This window comes from Phyllostomus discolor, chromosome 8 (genome assembly GCF_004126475.2).
Source record: "Phyllostomus discolor isolate MPI-MPIP mPhyDis1 chromosome 8, mPhyDis1.pri.v3, whole genome shotgun sequence".
NCBI lineage: Eukaryota > Metazoa > Chordata > Mammalia > Chiroptera > Phyllostomidae > Phyllostomus > Phyllostomus discolor.
Window position 1 is genome coordinate 62048631 of NC_040910.2, and position 16248 is coordinate 62064878.

At 44.8% G+C, this 16248-nt stretch overlaps 1 protein-coding gene across 2 annotated transcripts in view; it reads left to right on the forward strand.

Moving 5' to 3' along the window:
- Window positions 1-16248, forward strand: part of SLC47A1 (solute carrier family 47 member 1) — a 63927-nt gene that overhangs the window by 35432 nt on the left and 12247 nt on the right. For both annotated transcript variants that reach the window (XM_028534553.2, XM_036032909.1), the window contains exons 7-12: window positions 2968-3065; window positions 3352-3449; window positions 3540-3653; window positions 3756-3823; window positions 12343-12451; window positions 12570-12645. In XM_028534553.2, the coding sequence (XP_028390354.1) occupies window positions 2968-3065; window positions 3352-3449; window positions 3540-3653; window positions 3756-3823; window positions 12343-12451; window positions 12570-12645 (563 nt within the window). The remainder of the gene's footprint in view (window positions 1-2967; window positions 3066-3351; window positions 3450-3539; window positions 3654-3755; window positions 3824-12342; window positions 12452-12569; window positions 12646-16248) is intronic.

Here is a 16248-nt window from a genome sequence, read left to right on the forward strand (position 1 = left end):
CTAACTGCGGGCTCTAACCTGGTCTAGTGAGGAAAGTGGATGCGAACACCCCTCTCCAGTACTCTGAAAAAAAAAGGAAAGACCCAGAAGTAGGAGCTGTGTGTTGAGGGGAGTTGGGAGACGTGTGCCGGGTGATGAAGACGTGGCTGGGAGGAGGCATGGGCATCAGACCCTGTGGGCAGCAGGAATTGGTCAGGGAGGAGGGACATGCAGAGGCTGGCGGAGGCCACATTGTAGGGGGAGGGACGTTGTAGGCAATGGGATTGGCGCAGGGTCAGCACATGCAGGGTTTGTGTTGTTTGCTTTGGATTTTAGTTTGTGAGAAACAAGTTAGTTGCCAGGGGAAGAGAGAAGAGTCATGTACGTGGTCCAAACAAAAGATCATGCGTGCCTGTGATGGAGAAAGAATTGCCCTGCAGGAGCAATGGTGCAGGATGGGGTTGGTCCTGTGGAATGAAGAGACCTTGGGAGGAGGAGGAGATGCATGTCAATAGCTTCCATCTTGGAGGCCTGGCCCGTTTGTAAGAGCAGGACACAGGAGACACAGTTGGTTTTTTGGAGAAAGTCAGTGCTGTAGGAGAGGGCACAAGGTGGGAGGAGAACCCGATGAAACCTGGTGGAATGCTTAGATTTTTGAGGGGACAGTGAGAAGGAGAAGACGACTTGGCCAGCCTCCCCTCCTCTCCTCTCCTCTCCCCTCCTCTCCTCTCCGTCGGAGAGAAGCTCTGTCCTGCTGTGTGCCCGTTCCCATCTGTATTCCCTCGACACCACCTTTATGTGTCTGACCTCCTGGCATTCCTTCCCACTGGCTGGAGGGACCCATGCATATTACACACTTGACCTGCCCATCATCCCACACAAGTCTGCTCCTCCACTGTCCCACATTCTTTCTCAATCAGCTGCCATTTCTCTCCCACTCACCTGTCCTTCATACATTCCCACTATCAGTGACCCCATCTTTTTCTTCACTGCCATCTCCGATTAGTCACTGGGCCCTGCAGGTCCTCCCACCCCTGTCCCTCCCCTTTGTCCTTGCCTTGTTCCTCTCATTCTTTCCCCTCTGGATTACTTTGGCAGGGCCTCACCTCATATCCCCATGACCAGTCTTTCCCTGGCTGACTCACACACCACACTACTTCTTTACCCTCCTTCTGAAATGCACATCTGACCACCTAACTCCCTTGCTTAAAACTAACCAGGCTCTCCTGATAAGTAAGTGACCCACATAAGTAATTGGCCAAGACCCTTGTCCTGGCCCCTGAGCCCAAGACCACTGAGACCACCAGAGACAAGCCTACAATTCAGCAGTCAGGTTCTTCAACCCACAGCACTGAGTGGTCAGAGGGGTCTAGGATATTCTCATCAAACGAGGCGGGATGGAGTTCAGATGACATCCAAAAGAAGCCACGTAGGCTCACAGCAAAGCAGGCTATGAGTAAAGGGATTTATACTTGGTCTGCATGCTGTCCACTCAGGTCCTCCCTCCTTGGAAATCACAGCTTAGGTCACAGGTGGCAAACACAAGGCCCGTGGGCCGAATCTGGCCCCCCACCTTGTTTTATCTGGCCCAGTACCTTGTTTCTTCTAGTCGGTGGCAGCGCTGAGCTCTTTGCCCCTAGTTTAGGAGTAGTTACATTTATACAGTCCTAAAATTACATTTGGCCCTTTGAAGGCAACCGAGAGGCTGATGTGGCCCCTGGCGAAAATTAGTTTGGCAGCCCTGGTTTACGTGGATGTCAATTGCTGTGTCCAGTTCATGTGAAGCTTTGTACCCAGGTTGGAAATTGAGGCTCTGTGTGTGTGTGTGTGTGTGTGTGTGTGTGTGTGTGAGAGAGAGAGAGAGAGAGAGAGAGAGAGAGAGAGAAACTGACTTCAACCCTCTAAGCAAGAGTGGGATGTTTTACTTTTACTGATATGATTTCAAATAGCAAGATTTCTTACACTTGTGGTTTTAGAGAACAAACTTTCTCAGAGTAAGAAAGCAGTAGTCATTCAAAGAAGGGAGTGAGCCCTGGCTGGGTGGTTCAGTTGATTGGAACATTGTCCCCTTGCACCAAGGTTGTGGGTTCGAACCAGGTCAGGGCACATGCAGGAAGCAACCAATAATGCATAGATAAATGGAACAGCAAATCAAAGTGATGTTTCTCTCTCTTTTCCTTCCTCTCTCTCTCTAAAATCAATTAAATATTTTTTAAAAGATTTTATTTATTTATTTTTAGAGAGGTAAGGGAGGGAGATAGAGAGAGAGAAACATCAATGTGCGGTTGCTGGGGGTTATAGCCTGCAACCCAGGCATGTACCCTGGCTGGGAATCAAACCTGCGACACTTTGGTTCGCAGCCCAAGCTCAATCCACTGAGCTACGCCAGCCAGGGCTCAATTAAAATATTTTTAAAAGGAGAAGGGCATAAGATGACACTACGGGTGGGAGAAATAGTGTTTCTTATTAATTTCACAGCTGGCCTTACCTATGTCTGTTATATCCTGATGCATGGCAAGCTAGCTGTTTGTTTCCTAAGTCCAATACCATTGTCTTAGTCTTAGTTTGAGATACCAAATATGACAGGGTGTTTAGCCCCTGTACTTCTGAGCAGAGCCAGATATGATGGCATACAGTCCACACTCCAGCTTCATAAGCTCTTCAGTCAAGTTTCCCAATTTCAATTTGGGTTGAGGAATGCATTGTACTTTCACCCACAGGCTTGTTTATACTTTTTAATCCCTGCTGGCACGTGCACACTTGTCTTCTTTCCTCTCTGCTGCCTTCTCATCTTCCCATGCCTACTTCAGGCCAAAGCTATACCCCTCATGGCTCAGAGAGAGGAGGAAGTGAGGGGTGGGGAGGGTGGGAGGTTAAGGCAGCAAGGACAGGGCACCCACAGTTAGGACAGCCTAAAGTATGTTTGGAGAGAAAATGGCCCTCCCATTCCAGGGATCTCCAGCAGGGGGCGGTCTCTCCTCTTTGTAGGGAATCGTACTGCCCCAGATTCTAACTGGACTTGCTGCCAACCTTGTCAATGCCCTCATCAACTATCTGTTTCTCCACCAGCTGCATCTTGGGGTGATGTGAGTCCAACCAATTTTGGGGACTGAGAAGAAATGACCTGCATGTGGCTCTTGCAGGGAGGTGGGAGAGAGTGAGACCTTTATCTGGTCACTGTGGGCACCTGTGGTCTCCTCCTTGGGCCGCTCTGGAAAACCCGGCTGGGGATGGGGAATAATGCTGCATTGGAAAGAGGATGATCACGGAACCTACTGTAGCCACTCCAGTGAGGGATGGGTGCTCACCTTGCTAAGCGAGCCCGGGAAGGGGTGGAGAACGGCACCTCCCTCACTGGACCGTTCTTCCCAGGGGCTCAGCACTGGCAAATTTGATATCCCAGTTCTCCCTGGCTCTGCTCCTCTTTCTCTACATCTTCTGGAAGAAACTGCATCAAGCTACCTGGGGAGGTAAAGGCTGCCTTTTGTTTGTCCAATTCAATGTGGTTTTGTCAGGCCGATGGCTGGTGGACTGTGACTGTGCTTGTGCCCCACCTGCAGGGTGGTCCCTGGAGTGCCTGCAGGACTGGGGCCCCTTCTTCCACCTGGCCGTCCCCAGCATGCTCATGCTGTGCATCGAGTGGTGGGCCTACGAGATCGGGAGCTTCCTGAGTGGTCAGTGTGGGGCCAGCCGGTGGTGGCAGCGGGGAGTGTGGGGCCAGCTGGTGGCTGCGGTGGGGAGTGTGAAGCAGGACGTCAGCTGTGTCTCTCCCTCAGGCATCCTCAGCATGGTGGATCTGGGAGCCCAGTCCGTCGTGTACGAACTGGCCACTGTTGTGTTCATGGTGAGTGTCCAAGACCAGTCGTGTGGAGGTGCTAACTGTGTCTCTTGAAAGAGCCCTAAGGTGAGCGTAGGGTCCCTGTGGAACATTCGGTCATAATCTGTGAAATGATTCAAGAAGGTAAAATTTTATCCTAGAATCTGAGAGGACCCTTTTGATTTGGAGGAGTCTTCCTGTGAGCTGAATGGGCTTGGGGAAAGTCTCTAAATGACTCGTTCAGTGCTAGTCTCCCATGCCCCCACATGGTTCAAACCAGAAACACTTCACTTGACAAATAGTTGCCACGACGCAAATGCCTTGAGGGCAGGTGGGGCATAAAGGGGGATGGTGGTGGGTTTCTGGTAGTAGGGCTGAGCCCCTGTGTCTCACCATGCTCTGCTCCTGCCTTGGTATGATGCCTCTTAAAGCTTGGTGTGACTGCTCTTGGGTTGGACCCAAAAACCTAAAAAACAGCGACAGGGGCAGGTGTGCACACCTGTGTTCGTAGCAGCATCATTTATGATCCCCCAAAGTTGGAAACAGCCCAAGTATCTATCCACAGCTGAATGGCTAAAGAAGCTGTGGTCTATCCACACCGTGGAGTACTCACTCAGCCTTGCAATTGAGGGATGTTGATGTGCTAGAGAAGAACCCCAGTAGTCAGAGGCTTTCTTTTTTATTTTGTTTTATTGAAAATGTCAGCTGGAAGTTCTGAAGGGCTTTCTTCCCTAGCTAGCAAGTGTCATTCAGAATCAAGGTGAAAGGTGGGATAGAAAGGGAGCATGGGCTGGGGAGAGGGACTGAGGCCAGAGCGTGTGCTCTGGCACTGTTTGTTGTGCTAACACTCGGACCGCTGGCCCCCAAACTTGTTATATTTTAAAGTACATAGATATGAATTTTTTTTCAAGAATCATTTTCTTGAGAGGGGAAGGGAGGGAGAAAGGGGAGAGAAATACTGATTGGCTGCCTTTTGCATGCCCCACAACCAGGGACCTGGCCCACAACCCAGGCATGTGCCCTGACTTGGAATCAAATTGGAGACCTTTCAGTTTGCAGAATGATGCCTAACACACTGAGCCACACCAGTCAGGGCTGTTTCAATGTCATTAATAACACTTCAAAGAACATCTTAGGAGAAATATCTTTGTATACTTGCTTGATTATTTCATTAAGACAAATTCAGTTTTAAGTCTTTTGCATACTATATATTGGTATATGATTTCTAATAAGCTTATAAAAATTTACATTTATGTTTCTCCATAGTCAAAAGATTTTTACCCTTTACTCATATTAACCCATTATTTACATTTCACCACATATGCTTGCCTTCTGTCTCCCTCTCCACAGTTTGTATTCAAAGGCCATCCATTGTTCTGATAATGTCCTTTATAACTTGACTCCCCCTGGCCTCTTTAGTGTTCTTTAATCTAGAACAGACCCTGGGCCTCTCTTTGTCTTTTTTTGACCTTCATCTTTAGAAGAATAGAAGCTATTATATACAGGCTTTCTCTCAATTTGTTGTTGCTGATACGTCCTCATGAACAAACACTTTCCAACTCTATAACTGATGTGGATTTTATATAATAGGTGGTTAGACAGGTATGATTAAGGTAGGAACATTAAGCCAGGTATGAGAACTCACCAGGGCGGAAAGACCCAAGTGTCTAAATTGTAGGGTAGGACCTTTCTTCTGCCAACATAACAAATATCCCAATTGTAGAGCAGGTTTGGTGAGTTTATTGGAGTCAAACTGACAGTAATTGCTGGGAAGCAAAATCTCAACAAATTGAGAAATGTTCCAGAGAATGGCAGCTTAGCACCTTACTTTATACATTCCAAAGGGAGAGACATAAAGGAGTTACGTGAAATCTGCTGGTGATAGATTAGGGATACAGGAGAAAGCAAAATGGGGAAACTTCTGGGATTGGTTAAAAGGTAAAATGATAGACTCACACTTCTTTTACATAGGTGGGTGCAGAATAGTTAACAGTCAACAATTAACTTGATAACAAGGAGGGGATTTGTGGTCTCAATTTATACCCAAGGGGTTTGGAAAAAGGGAAGTTACTTTGGCATTCCAAAGGCATGTTGTCACAGATGCAAAAAAGACAACAGACAGGCTCAGTTAGTGTGAAGACTGACCTTTGTTAGGGAATAATACTGGCCTAGGCCATGGCTACCCCCCATGAACTGGTTTTACTTAATAAGTTTTCATTTTAGACCATCCTTTTTGGTTACTTTAGGTGTCTGAGTTTGTAAGGCTGCCTTGCAGGGCTCCCCTGAGCTTGGTTCCTTTTTGTCCACATGTCCCCTACGTATCGCTGGTCATGTACTTTATACTCCCTGACTTTTCATATTGCTGGTCATGTGGTATAGACTGTACCATAGCCTTTTCTTCCCAGGATTGTCACTGGTCATGTGGTAGATACCCTTAGAGGAGGAAAAAGTGCTGCAGATGGAGATGGGTCCAGATTCTTGCTGCTTACAAGCAAAGAATTGGATTGACCATACACATATTATAAAGTAAAGCCAGTGGGAAATTTATTAAGGAAAGTACACTTCCCAAGACATGGGAGCAGGCCATCTCTGGCCAGGGAATGGCCTTCTTCTATTAAATGACTACAGACTTATAGGGTTTTTACTTAAGCTTCTACACAGGAGCTTTGTATTTCCCACGATCCTCTTTGATTGCCCAGGTGGGGAGAAAACCACAATGCTAATTATTGTCAGGTGTCAGAAGGCGATTCTCGGAAGCCAGGATGCTGACTGATAACAGCTGCAATGTCTCAGGGTTTCCTATTGTATCTCTTGCCTCATCTTCCCCCTGAGAGACATGGGGTTGCTGAGGGTGGATGGTCAATCTTCTGTTTATACTTCCTGCTGGAATATGACAGTAGACCCTACCTGCTGAAAATCATGAAACTTTTGCCTTAACTTATCTAGAGGTTGGAGAGAAATTCCTGAGATCAGTGTGGGCTCTATGTGTTGTAAGATGTTAGCATTGCATTCCTTAGGGGTTGGTCAAAAACCCTGGAGCTTCATCATCCTGATGTGGAATTGTTTGAGTATCAAAGATAAAAATTAAGATGAAAGGGCCAGAGATTAGAATTATTATAATAAACCAAGTTACTGAGGGAATGTATCCTTTAATGGTATCCCAGATAGTTTCAGGGTTACTGGGATACAATCTTTTTAGCCATATTGCTTGCTGTAATATTTTATCAGCACTCATTTTAAGAAGTATTGGCTAGAGTGCAAACCCCACCTTCCTGGACCAACAAGCAACATACTTTAAAGTCCACTTGGGTTCCTGGGCTGGCAAGAGTACTTTGAGGCTCAGATTATGTGTTCAGGAAGATTAGGATTAGTTCATTTGGCCCAAAGTACTGCTAGGGATATTCCTCACTCACTGTATTGTGGTTGATGATGGCAAACCTGGCAATTGTTACAAGTATTGCCCCAGAGAAAATCCTGGGTAATTTGTAACAGAGTTATTGGCCCAAGGAGGACTAGCAAGAATGTAGATTGTTAGCAAAAGGAGGTCATATTGACTTATCTTTAAGGTTTCTTCTTCTTGAACAGGAGTTTGAGGTCTTCGTAGCAATAGTATATAGGACATTGTGGAATAATCAGGCTTTCAAATTGACAGGTGACAGGGTGTATAAAAATAAGTTCAAGATTTTTCTTCAATGCCCATAATATTAATTGAATTAGAGGAGAGAGGTCTAGTGTAAGAACTAGACAGAGTAAGTGGCCCCAGTATCAACAAGAAAATAAATTTTCTTACTTGACACATCAAGGGTTACCTGGGGTTCTTCTGAAGAGGTTAAAGTGCTGGTATAGGCTGGGTAAACCTGTTCCTGGGCACCCTCTATCCTCAAGGGCTCCATAGCCTTAGGTGATGACCCCTTGCCACTCTGGCAATGGGCAATGTGGGTGGTCTACCTGCCAAGGCCAGGAGACAGGGTTTGCGCCTTTGCCCATGGGGCATGACCCTGGGGGTGGCCTAGTGCAACCCCTTGCTCAGTGTCCAGGATGTTTACACTTAAAGCATGTTTGATCTTTTTGCCCTTGGTGTTTCTGTGGCTTTCCTGGGTCACCTTGTGGTGGCTGGACACTGCCAACAGTGCTGCTAATAGCTAGTGCTATTAGTTTGGCCTGCTTTTCTGCCCCTGCTTTTTTTCACACTGGCTCTGTTCTTTCTTGTCCTAATTAGACTCTATGTTTCAGGCCTCTTCCTAAATTTGTTGCTTTTCTTCTGGAGAGCAACAGGTGGTCAGGATTATATAAAGGTCTTTCCAGGACACATCAAAGGCAAGGGTTAAAATTTGGAAGTTACTAGTGAAGTATGAGGGATCTTTGGAGAAGTTTCATAGTCTTATCTTTGTGCTGCTGTAGGCCAGTTATTGAAAAGGATACATGTACCCAAATGGGGTCTTCTATGCCTGTTACTTCCCTCTGGGGTAGGAGGGCAGGAGCAGTGGGGAGATAGGAAGCTCCACTAGAGCATGTCCTGGGGGACTAGGTTTCTGGTAGTAGGTGGGGGAGAAGTTAATTTCTCTGAGGTGGGAGCAGAGATTCAGGACTCTGGGGCCTACTTGGTTCCCTCTGAGACACAGGTGGGGAACTTAGAGGGGTCATCTAGAATGTCATTGTTGATCCCTCAAGGGGCTGCTTCCCTTGGCCCAGAACAGAGGGCTGGATTGCAATACAGTGCCGTAAAGGCTTAAACATTGGGAATGTCTGGCCATTTGCCTAACCTCCTACAAAACAGGTCTAACTGGAATATGGTGTTGTAATTGTTGCTCCCATTTTCAGGCAAAATTTTCCCATCTCCTAGTTTATACTGAGACTAAGCCATATTGCAAAAGATTAGCCTCTCTTTGTTGAGATTTTCAAGGCCAAATTTTCCCCAGTTTCTAAGAATGCATCCCAACAGGGATCCTGAGGGAATGGAGGGTGTATTGCCCATCTTGTCCATGGAATAACTGGGGAAAAGAAGAAGAGAGTAGCACTTCCTGGCTCCCTAGAGGCATTCCTCTTCCTTTGCCTAAAGAGTTCCCTAGTGGGTTATAGGGTGTCCCCTGTTATCCTACCATTGTAAGCCTCCAGATGTCTCTGGTGAAACCAAGAGAGTTTGAGTGTGCCAGCCAGCAGGAAAAAAACTAGAGTTGTTATGGACTACTTTTTTGTACCTCCTTCCTTGTATCTAATTCTCAGGCCTCAGCTAAGATGGTCATGGCTTGCCTTGTAAAGAGTCTAAGATGTAGGGAGGGGACTGTGCCAGTCATTGAAGCACTTCCCAAGACCAAAAGAAAACCTGCTGTTAAAGTACCAGAGAAGTCATTGATGAACTCAAACTACTGTATTTTGCTATGTATAGTGTGCACTCAGGTTTTAGTACTAGTTCCCATGTATAATGAGAATCAGTTTTACCCATGTATAAAGCGCATTCTTATTTTTCCCTCAAAAACTTGGGCAAAAAAGTGTGCATTGTACATGGCAAAATATGGTAGTTTCCTCTGCTCCTCATAATTGATTAACTCTTAACTAATTTCCTCTACTTTATATTTGATTAACTTTCCTCTAGCTCATAATTGACTAATTTGAACTAGTTCCCTCTGCTCCTCTCCGTCTAATAATTAATTCCTCTGAAGAGGGGGCAGGAGCATTCTAGTTTATCTATTTTACAAACCTAACATTTGGTTGGGAAGGCCTCCAAAAGTATTTTGAAATGGTCACCAACCTTGACCTATGTTCAGTAAAGTCAATCACTTTGATTGCAGAAGAGACAGACAGGGAAGAAGTGCAAATAGAGACCAAAATTAAATGTGTGAAGCAAGTCTTAGGAGGAACGTGGTTGGCTAAGTAAAGGAGGGAGGTGCAGCTGGCAACCCTTTCCAAGAGTTACAATAGTCTGGAATGGAAAGCCATGGGGGAGGGATGATGTTGCTTTACAGTGTGCCTCAGTGCGTAGATGTTGTCATGTGCCTGGCAGGAAGCTAGTCTCTAACCCTGATCCACAACCAGGTAATCCTCACATGGGAGTCTTTTAAGTGGCGGATGCCATTTTGGCTCTTAACTGCCAGACCTGTGCCTGTAGGAAAGTGGCAAACTCTCTGCAAGGTGCAGGGGTCACTCAAGGCATAAAATAAAGGAGACAGAGTATGGAAGTCTCCTCCAACCACTGGCGAGAGTGGAAGGGTTTGCCTTACCACTCTGGCATTTCCACAGAAGTTCTCCTGGCTGGCTTGCCAGATTGCTGCAGATGGAGATGGGGTCCAGGCTCTTGGTGGTCAAGAACAAAGAATTAGATTGACCACACAGATATTGTAAAACAAAGCAAGTAGGAAATTTATTAAGGAGAGTACATTTCCCAAGACATGGGAACAGGCCATCTCTGGCCAGGGAATAGCCCTTTTTTATTGAACAGTTACAGGCTTTAAAAGTTTTTTACATTCTCCGTGACTGCCTACTTGGGGAGGAAACCATAGTGCTAATTATTATCAGATGTCACCAGGTGATTCTCAGAAACCAGGATGCTCACTGATGACATTTGCAGTGTCTCAGGATTTCCTATTCTATCTCTTTCCTTACAGGTGAGATAGAATAGTCTCATACAACTGCCATACAAGCCCTTGCATGACCGCTCCCTTAAGCATTAAGCCCTAGAGTTACCATCTAGGACTCAGTTGTGATCCAGCTCCAGGCCCAGAAAAACAGCAAACCCAGGTCTGTTGATGCCATGGCTGGTATCAGGAACGGCTATGATGCCTAATGACCCCCTGCCCTGGCACTGACCAATGAGTGGAGACTGTGACTCTGAAAGGACACACCTAGAGAGCTGATGAATATTATATAAGATCCTCTGCTGGGACCTCTAGAAAAAAAACCTCAAAACAAAGGACTCAGCTCATGTTCCCTCCTCTCTCTGGCATGCCCACACCTCCCCACTACCCCCCTCACTGGAGCATGCCTGCAAACTTCCCCACTCTTCTTCCCCTGGGTGCATTACTTTTTGCCTTTCTCCGAAGCTCCAGGAACCCCTGCCTGCTTTTTTTTTTTTTTTTCCTCTGTAAATTGTTTCCTGAGCCCATGCAGTCCAGCTGGCTCACTTCTTCCACAACTCACTTAATTCTACCTCTGAGACTTTCTAAATAAACTTTCTCTTACACTTGAGTTCCTTGGCTCTAAACTCTTTCCCAGCTGAACTCAAAAACTAAGGTTTCTGAATCAATGTCTAACATCTGGTGCCATTTTACCATTCACAGATTTGTCCTGTTATTAGTGATATCAACTGGTTGCTTGGTTAAAGCACTGCCCACCAGGTTTCTCCACCATCAAGTTACCCTTTTTCATTGTGGTTAATAAATACTTTGTTGGGAGACTCAGATTTTCTATAGCCCTGACCTTTAGCAATCTTGATGCTAAGGCAAAACTCGTGTTTAAATACATGATGACTCTTTTTTTCTTAATACTAATTTCTCAAGTAATAAATTTTTAGATAATAGTAATGGATAATCTGTACTGAACAACTTAGTATGTGTGAGGCATTATTCTAAGTGGTTAGCATGTATGGACTCATTTAATTCCAACAATAATCCTAATATGCATATACTATTATTACGAGGTCCCTTTTGCAGATAAGAACTAAGGTGTAGTGAGGGTAAGTACCTGGTCAGGGTCACACAGCTGATAGGATTTAACCCAGAGAGTCTGGCTTCAGAATTCCCACTGCTAACCACAGTGCCATACTGCTCACCTGCATCTCCTTTACCACCACCTCTGCCCTCACCAAAAGGGTAGCACTGCTAACGGCTGGTATGCACCTTTCTGTTTTTTTTTTTTAATTTTTAAAAAATATTTTACTTATTTTTAGACAGAGGGGAAGGGAGGGAGGAAGAGAGGGAGAGAAACATCAATGTATGGTTCCCTCCTACATGACCTCCATTGAGGACCTGGCCAGCAACCTGGGCATGTGCCCCAACTGGGGACCAAACTTGCAGCACTGACTAAGAATCAAACCTGTGACCTTTCGGTTTGCAGGATGACACCCAACCAACTGAGCCACACCAGCTGGGGCAGTTTTCTTAAGTTCTTTTTATCCAATATTTGTGGGAGTGGTGTCACCATAGAAGGTTCTGTCTTCTAAACTTGCTCCTGTGATGGTCTTTTGGAACAGATCTATGGTGGGCTCCTGGAAGCCCATCCTTCCACACCCAGAGGGTGAATCAACTGTGCAGGGTCTCCCAAGGCCCAGGTTGGAAGCTCTGTAGAAAAAGCAGGTTTGCGACAAGGATCCCAGCCCAGGATTCCAGGTTCCATGTTAGCCTGGGGACTCCCAGCTAGACAAAGGAATATTGCAAATTAGTTTCCTTACAACTTGTAGAGCCAAGTTTTACCAGTGAGGTGTGAAGCACAATTTACCTAGTCCCTCTTTTCTGGGGAAGGTGTATGGTGTGGCTCAGGACAGAGCTGAGAGGCAAGGCTGCTTCCTTGCTCCCTGCTCTCATAATGTGAGCATTGTTTTCTTTTTCCTTTAGATACCTACTGGCTTCAGCGTGGCTGCCAGTGTCCGCATTGGGAACGCGCTGGGTGCTGGAAACATCAAGCAGGCCAAGAGGTCCTCAGTCGTCTCCGTGCTAGTCACAGGTGCTTCAACTCTTTAGTCAGTGACTCATCTGAGCAGTCCATGCACTTGAAACCGGGTTCCCTGTTCCCTGCAGACCTCCTTTCTCACTGTGCTGCTTCTCTGCCTTTTTACCTCCAGAACTCTTTGCTGTAGTCTTTTGTGTCCTGCTGGTAAGCTGTAAGGATCTTGTGGGGTACATTTTCACTACTGACCGGTGAGTGCTGAGATTTTCTTGAAATATGAATCTGGGGTAAAGAAATGGTCAGGCAGATGCTTTCACATTTGCCTGCTGGGGTTTTTGCATCTTGGGGGGTTCTGATTTCATTTGCAAAATCAAACTCACTGATGTTACCTGGAAAGAACTGATTAGGTACAGGGACTAATTTGTAATCTAGAGTGCCAATTTAATGGGCATTGGTGGTGGTATAGGTTTCTGGTGCTCAGGATACTCAAGTATTTTAAGGAAGGGAACTCAGTTTTGGTACCATTGATTACATGTTCAGTTAATTATTTTATTCCAATGACAAAAATCATTGTTATATCTCAGAATTTGCCAGAGTACCTGGTTTGTAGTATTTGCATAATATATTTGCCAAGCCAAATTGAACTTAAAATCTCACTAGTAAACTGTATTCTGGATTCTGACAATGAGAGATGCCTAACCTGATCCAAGAGAGAACAGAGAACACTTCTAAACGAAGCAAAGGGGGAAATCACAAAAAATACCTTTTAAAGCACAAGAGACTAGTTTGCATAACTTTTGCAAGTAAAATTTAAAATCTGGAAGGAATAAATAATTTTCTAAGAAAATAATTTATCAGCACTTACCCTAAAAAACACACTAGATATTAAAGGATTGATTTCCTTAGAAGAAATAAGAAAAAATTATTCCATTTTCAAAACTTTTCAAAATCATTTTTCACTTTCAATTATAGTTGACATACATTATTATATTAGTTTCAGGTGTACACCCCAGTGATTACATGTTTCATAACGTACTAAGTGATCATCCTGATAAATCTTGCACCCATCTGACACCACAGCTATTTTTTTTTAATTTAAAAAGATTTTATTATTTATTTTCAGAGAGGGAAAGGGAGGGAGAGAAACATCAACTGGTTACTTCTCACATGCACTGCAACCAGGGACAAGCCCACAACCCAGGCATGTGCCTCTGATTGGAAATGGAATTGATGACCCTTTGCTTTGTGGGACAATGTCCAACCAACTGAGCCACAGCAGTCAGGGCCATACATAGTTATTAAACTATTATTGACTATATTCCCTATGCTGTACTTTACATCCCCATGACTATTCTGTAACAACCAATTTGTATTTTTTTAAAAAACATTTATTTATTTTTAGAGAGAGGGGAAGAGATGAAGAAAGGTAGGGAGAGAACTATCAATATATGGTTGCCTCTGGCATACCCACTACTAGGGACCTGGCCCGCAACCCAGGCATGTGCCCTGACTGGGAATTGAACCAGCAACCCTTTGATTCACAGTCCAGTGCTCAGTCCACTGAGTCACACCAGCCAGGACCAATTTGTGCTTCTTAATCCCTTTACCTTTTTCACCCTACCCCTCAAACATCTTCCCATCTGGCAACCATCCAAATGTTCTCTACTTATTAGTCTGTTTCTATTCTGCTTATTCATTTGTTTTGTTTTTAGTTTCAATTGTTGATATGTATTTATAGCCATTTTATTGTTGACATTTTAAAAATTTTTTCTTCTTTTTTAAAATATAGTTTATTGATTATGCTATTACAGTTGTTCCATTTCCCCCCTTCACTCCCCTTCACCCTGCACACCCTCTCCCACCCACATCCCCCCCTTTAGTTCATGTCCATGTGTCATACTTATAAGTTTTTTAGCTTCTACATTTCCCATACTATTCTTACCCTCCCCCTGTCTATTTTCTACCTACCATCTATGCTACTTACTCTCTGTACCTTTTCCCCCCTCCTCATCCTCCCATTTCCCTGCTTCTAACCTTCCATGTGATCTTCATTTCTGTGGTTCTGTTCCTGTTCTAGTAGTTTGCTTAGTTTGTTTTTATTCTTGTTTTAGGTGTGGTTGTTAATAACTATGAGTTTGATGTCATTTTACTGTTCATACTTTTTATCTTCTTTTTCTTAGATAAATCCCTTTAACATTTCATATAATAAGGGCTTGGTGTTGATGGACTCCTTAAACTTGACCTTTTCTGAGAAGCACTTTATCTGCCCTTTCATTCTAAATGAAAGCTTTGCTGGATAGAGCAATCTTGGATGTAGGTCCTTGCCTTTCATGACTTGGAATACTTTTTTCCAGCCCCTTCTTGCCTGCAAGGTCTCTTTTGAGAAATCAGCTGATAGCCTTATGGAAACTCCTTTGTAGGTGACTGTCCCCTTATCTCTTGTTGCTTCTAGAATTCTCTCCTTCATTTTAATCTTGAGTAATGTAACTTTGATGTGCCTTGGTGTGTTCTTCCTTGGGTCCAACTTCTTTGGGGCTCTCTGAGCATCCTGGACTTCCTGGAAGTCTATTTCCTTTGCCAGACTGGGGAAGTTCTCCTCTATTATTTGTTCAAATAAGTTTTCCACTTGTTGCTCTTCCTCCTCCCCTTCTAGTACCCCTGTAATTCGGATGTTGGATTAAATCCAACATCATTTAAAGATGTCCTGAAGGTTTCTAAGCCTGTCCTCATTTTTTTGAATTTTTGTTTCTTCCTTCTTTTGTGTTTGATTGTTTCTTTCTTCCTTCTGGTCCACTCCATTGATCTGAGTCCGAGTTTCCTTCCCATCACTATTGATTCCCTGTACATTTTCCTTTATTTCATTTAGCATAGCCCTTATTTTTTCATCTAATTTGTGACAAAGTTCAACCAATTCTGTGAGCATCCTGATCACCAGTGCTTTGAACTGTGCATCTGATAGGTTGGCTATCCCTTTGTCGCTTAGTTGTATTTTTTTCTGGATCTTTTCTTTGATCTTTTCTTTTATTTGGGCCATTTTTTTTTTATCTTGTTGCACCTGTTATATAGTGAGGGGCAGAGCCTTAGTTGTTCACCAGGGCAGGGCAACCCATGTGGGGTTGTGTTGTGATGCTGTATATGGGAAGGGGTCTGGGAGGGAACAATGGCACTTGCTCTGCTCTCTGACAGATTTCAGTCATTTCTGCTGCTTCCCCCAAGCAAACTGGGCCCTTCTGGTTCTGATTCCCAGGTGGGTGGGCTTGTGTACATTCTAGGACCCTGTGGGTCTCTCCAATCAACTCTCCTGTGAGGCTGGGAGTTTCTCCCAGCACCTCAACCCCCACAGGTATTTTCAGTCAGTGATTTGAGGCTTTATTTCCCCACACTCAGAGCCTGGGTTGCATGGTCTGTCTTGCTCCCCAGTTTCGCCTGGTTTATCTGTGCATGAATGTGGGACTGCCCAGTCTGCCAGTCACCTTGCCAGCCACCTTTCCAGCCACCTCGTGTGCCATGCCCCTCCATAATCTGCCGCCTTACTTGGTCCACCAGCCAACACCTGCATGCCTGGGGTCTGCCTTGTGCCCAAGGTCTGCCAGCCACCACTTTTTTTTTGCTGTGACCCCTCTCCACTGGGCCGCCTGATTCTGCCCCTCCTACCGGTCTGGATGAATGTGTTTACTTTAACTCCTTGGTTGTCAGACTTCCATACAGTTCAATTTTTTGTCAGTACTGGTTGTTTCTAAATTTTTGTTGTCCTTATTTTGGTTGTGCAAGGAGGCACAGTGTGTCTACCTACACCTTCATCTTGGTCAGAAGTCCCTGATGTTTTTTTCTTCTTAAAAGGTTCCTTTAACATT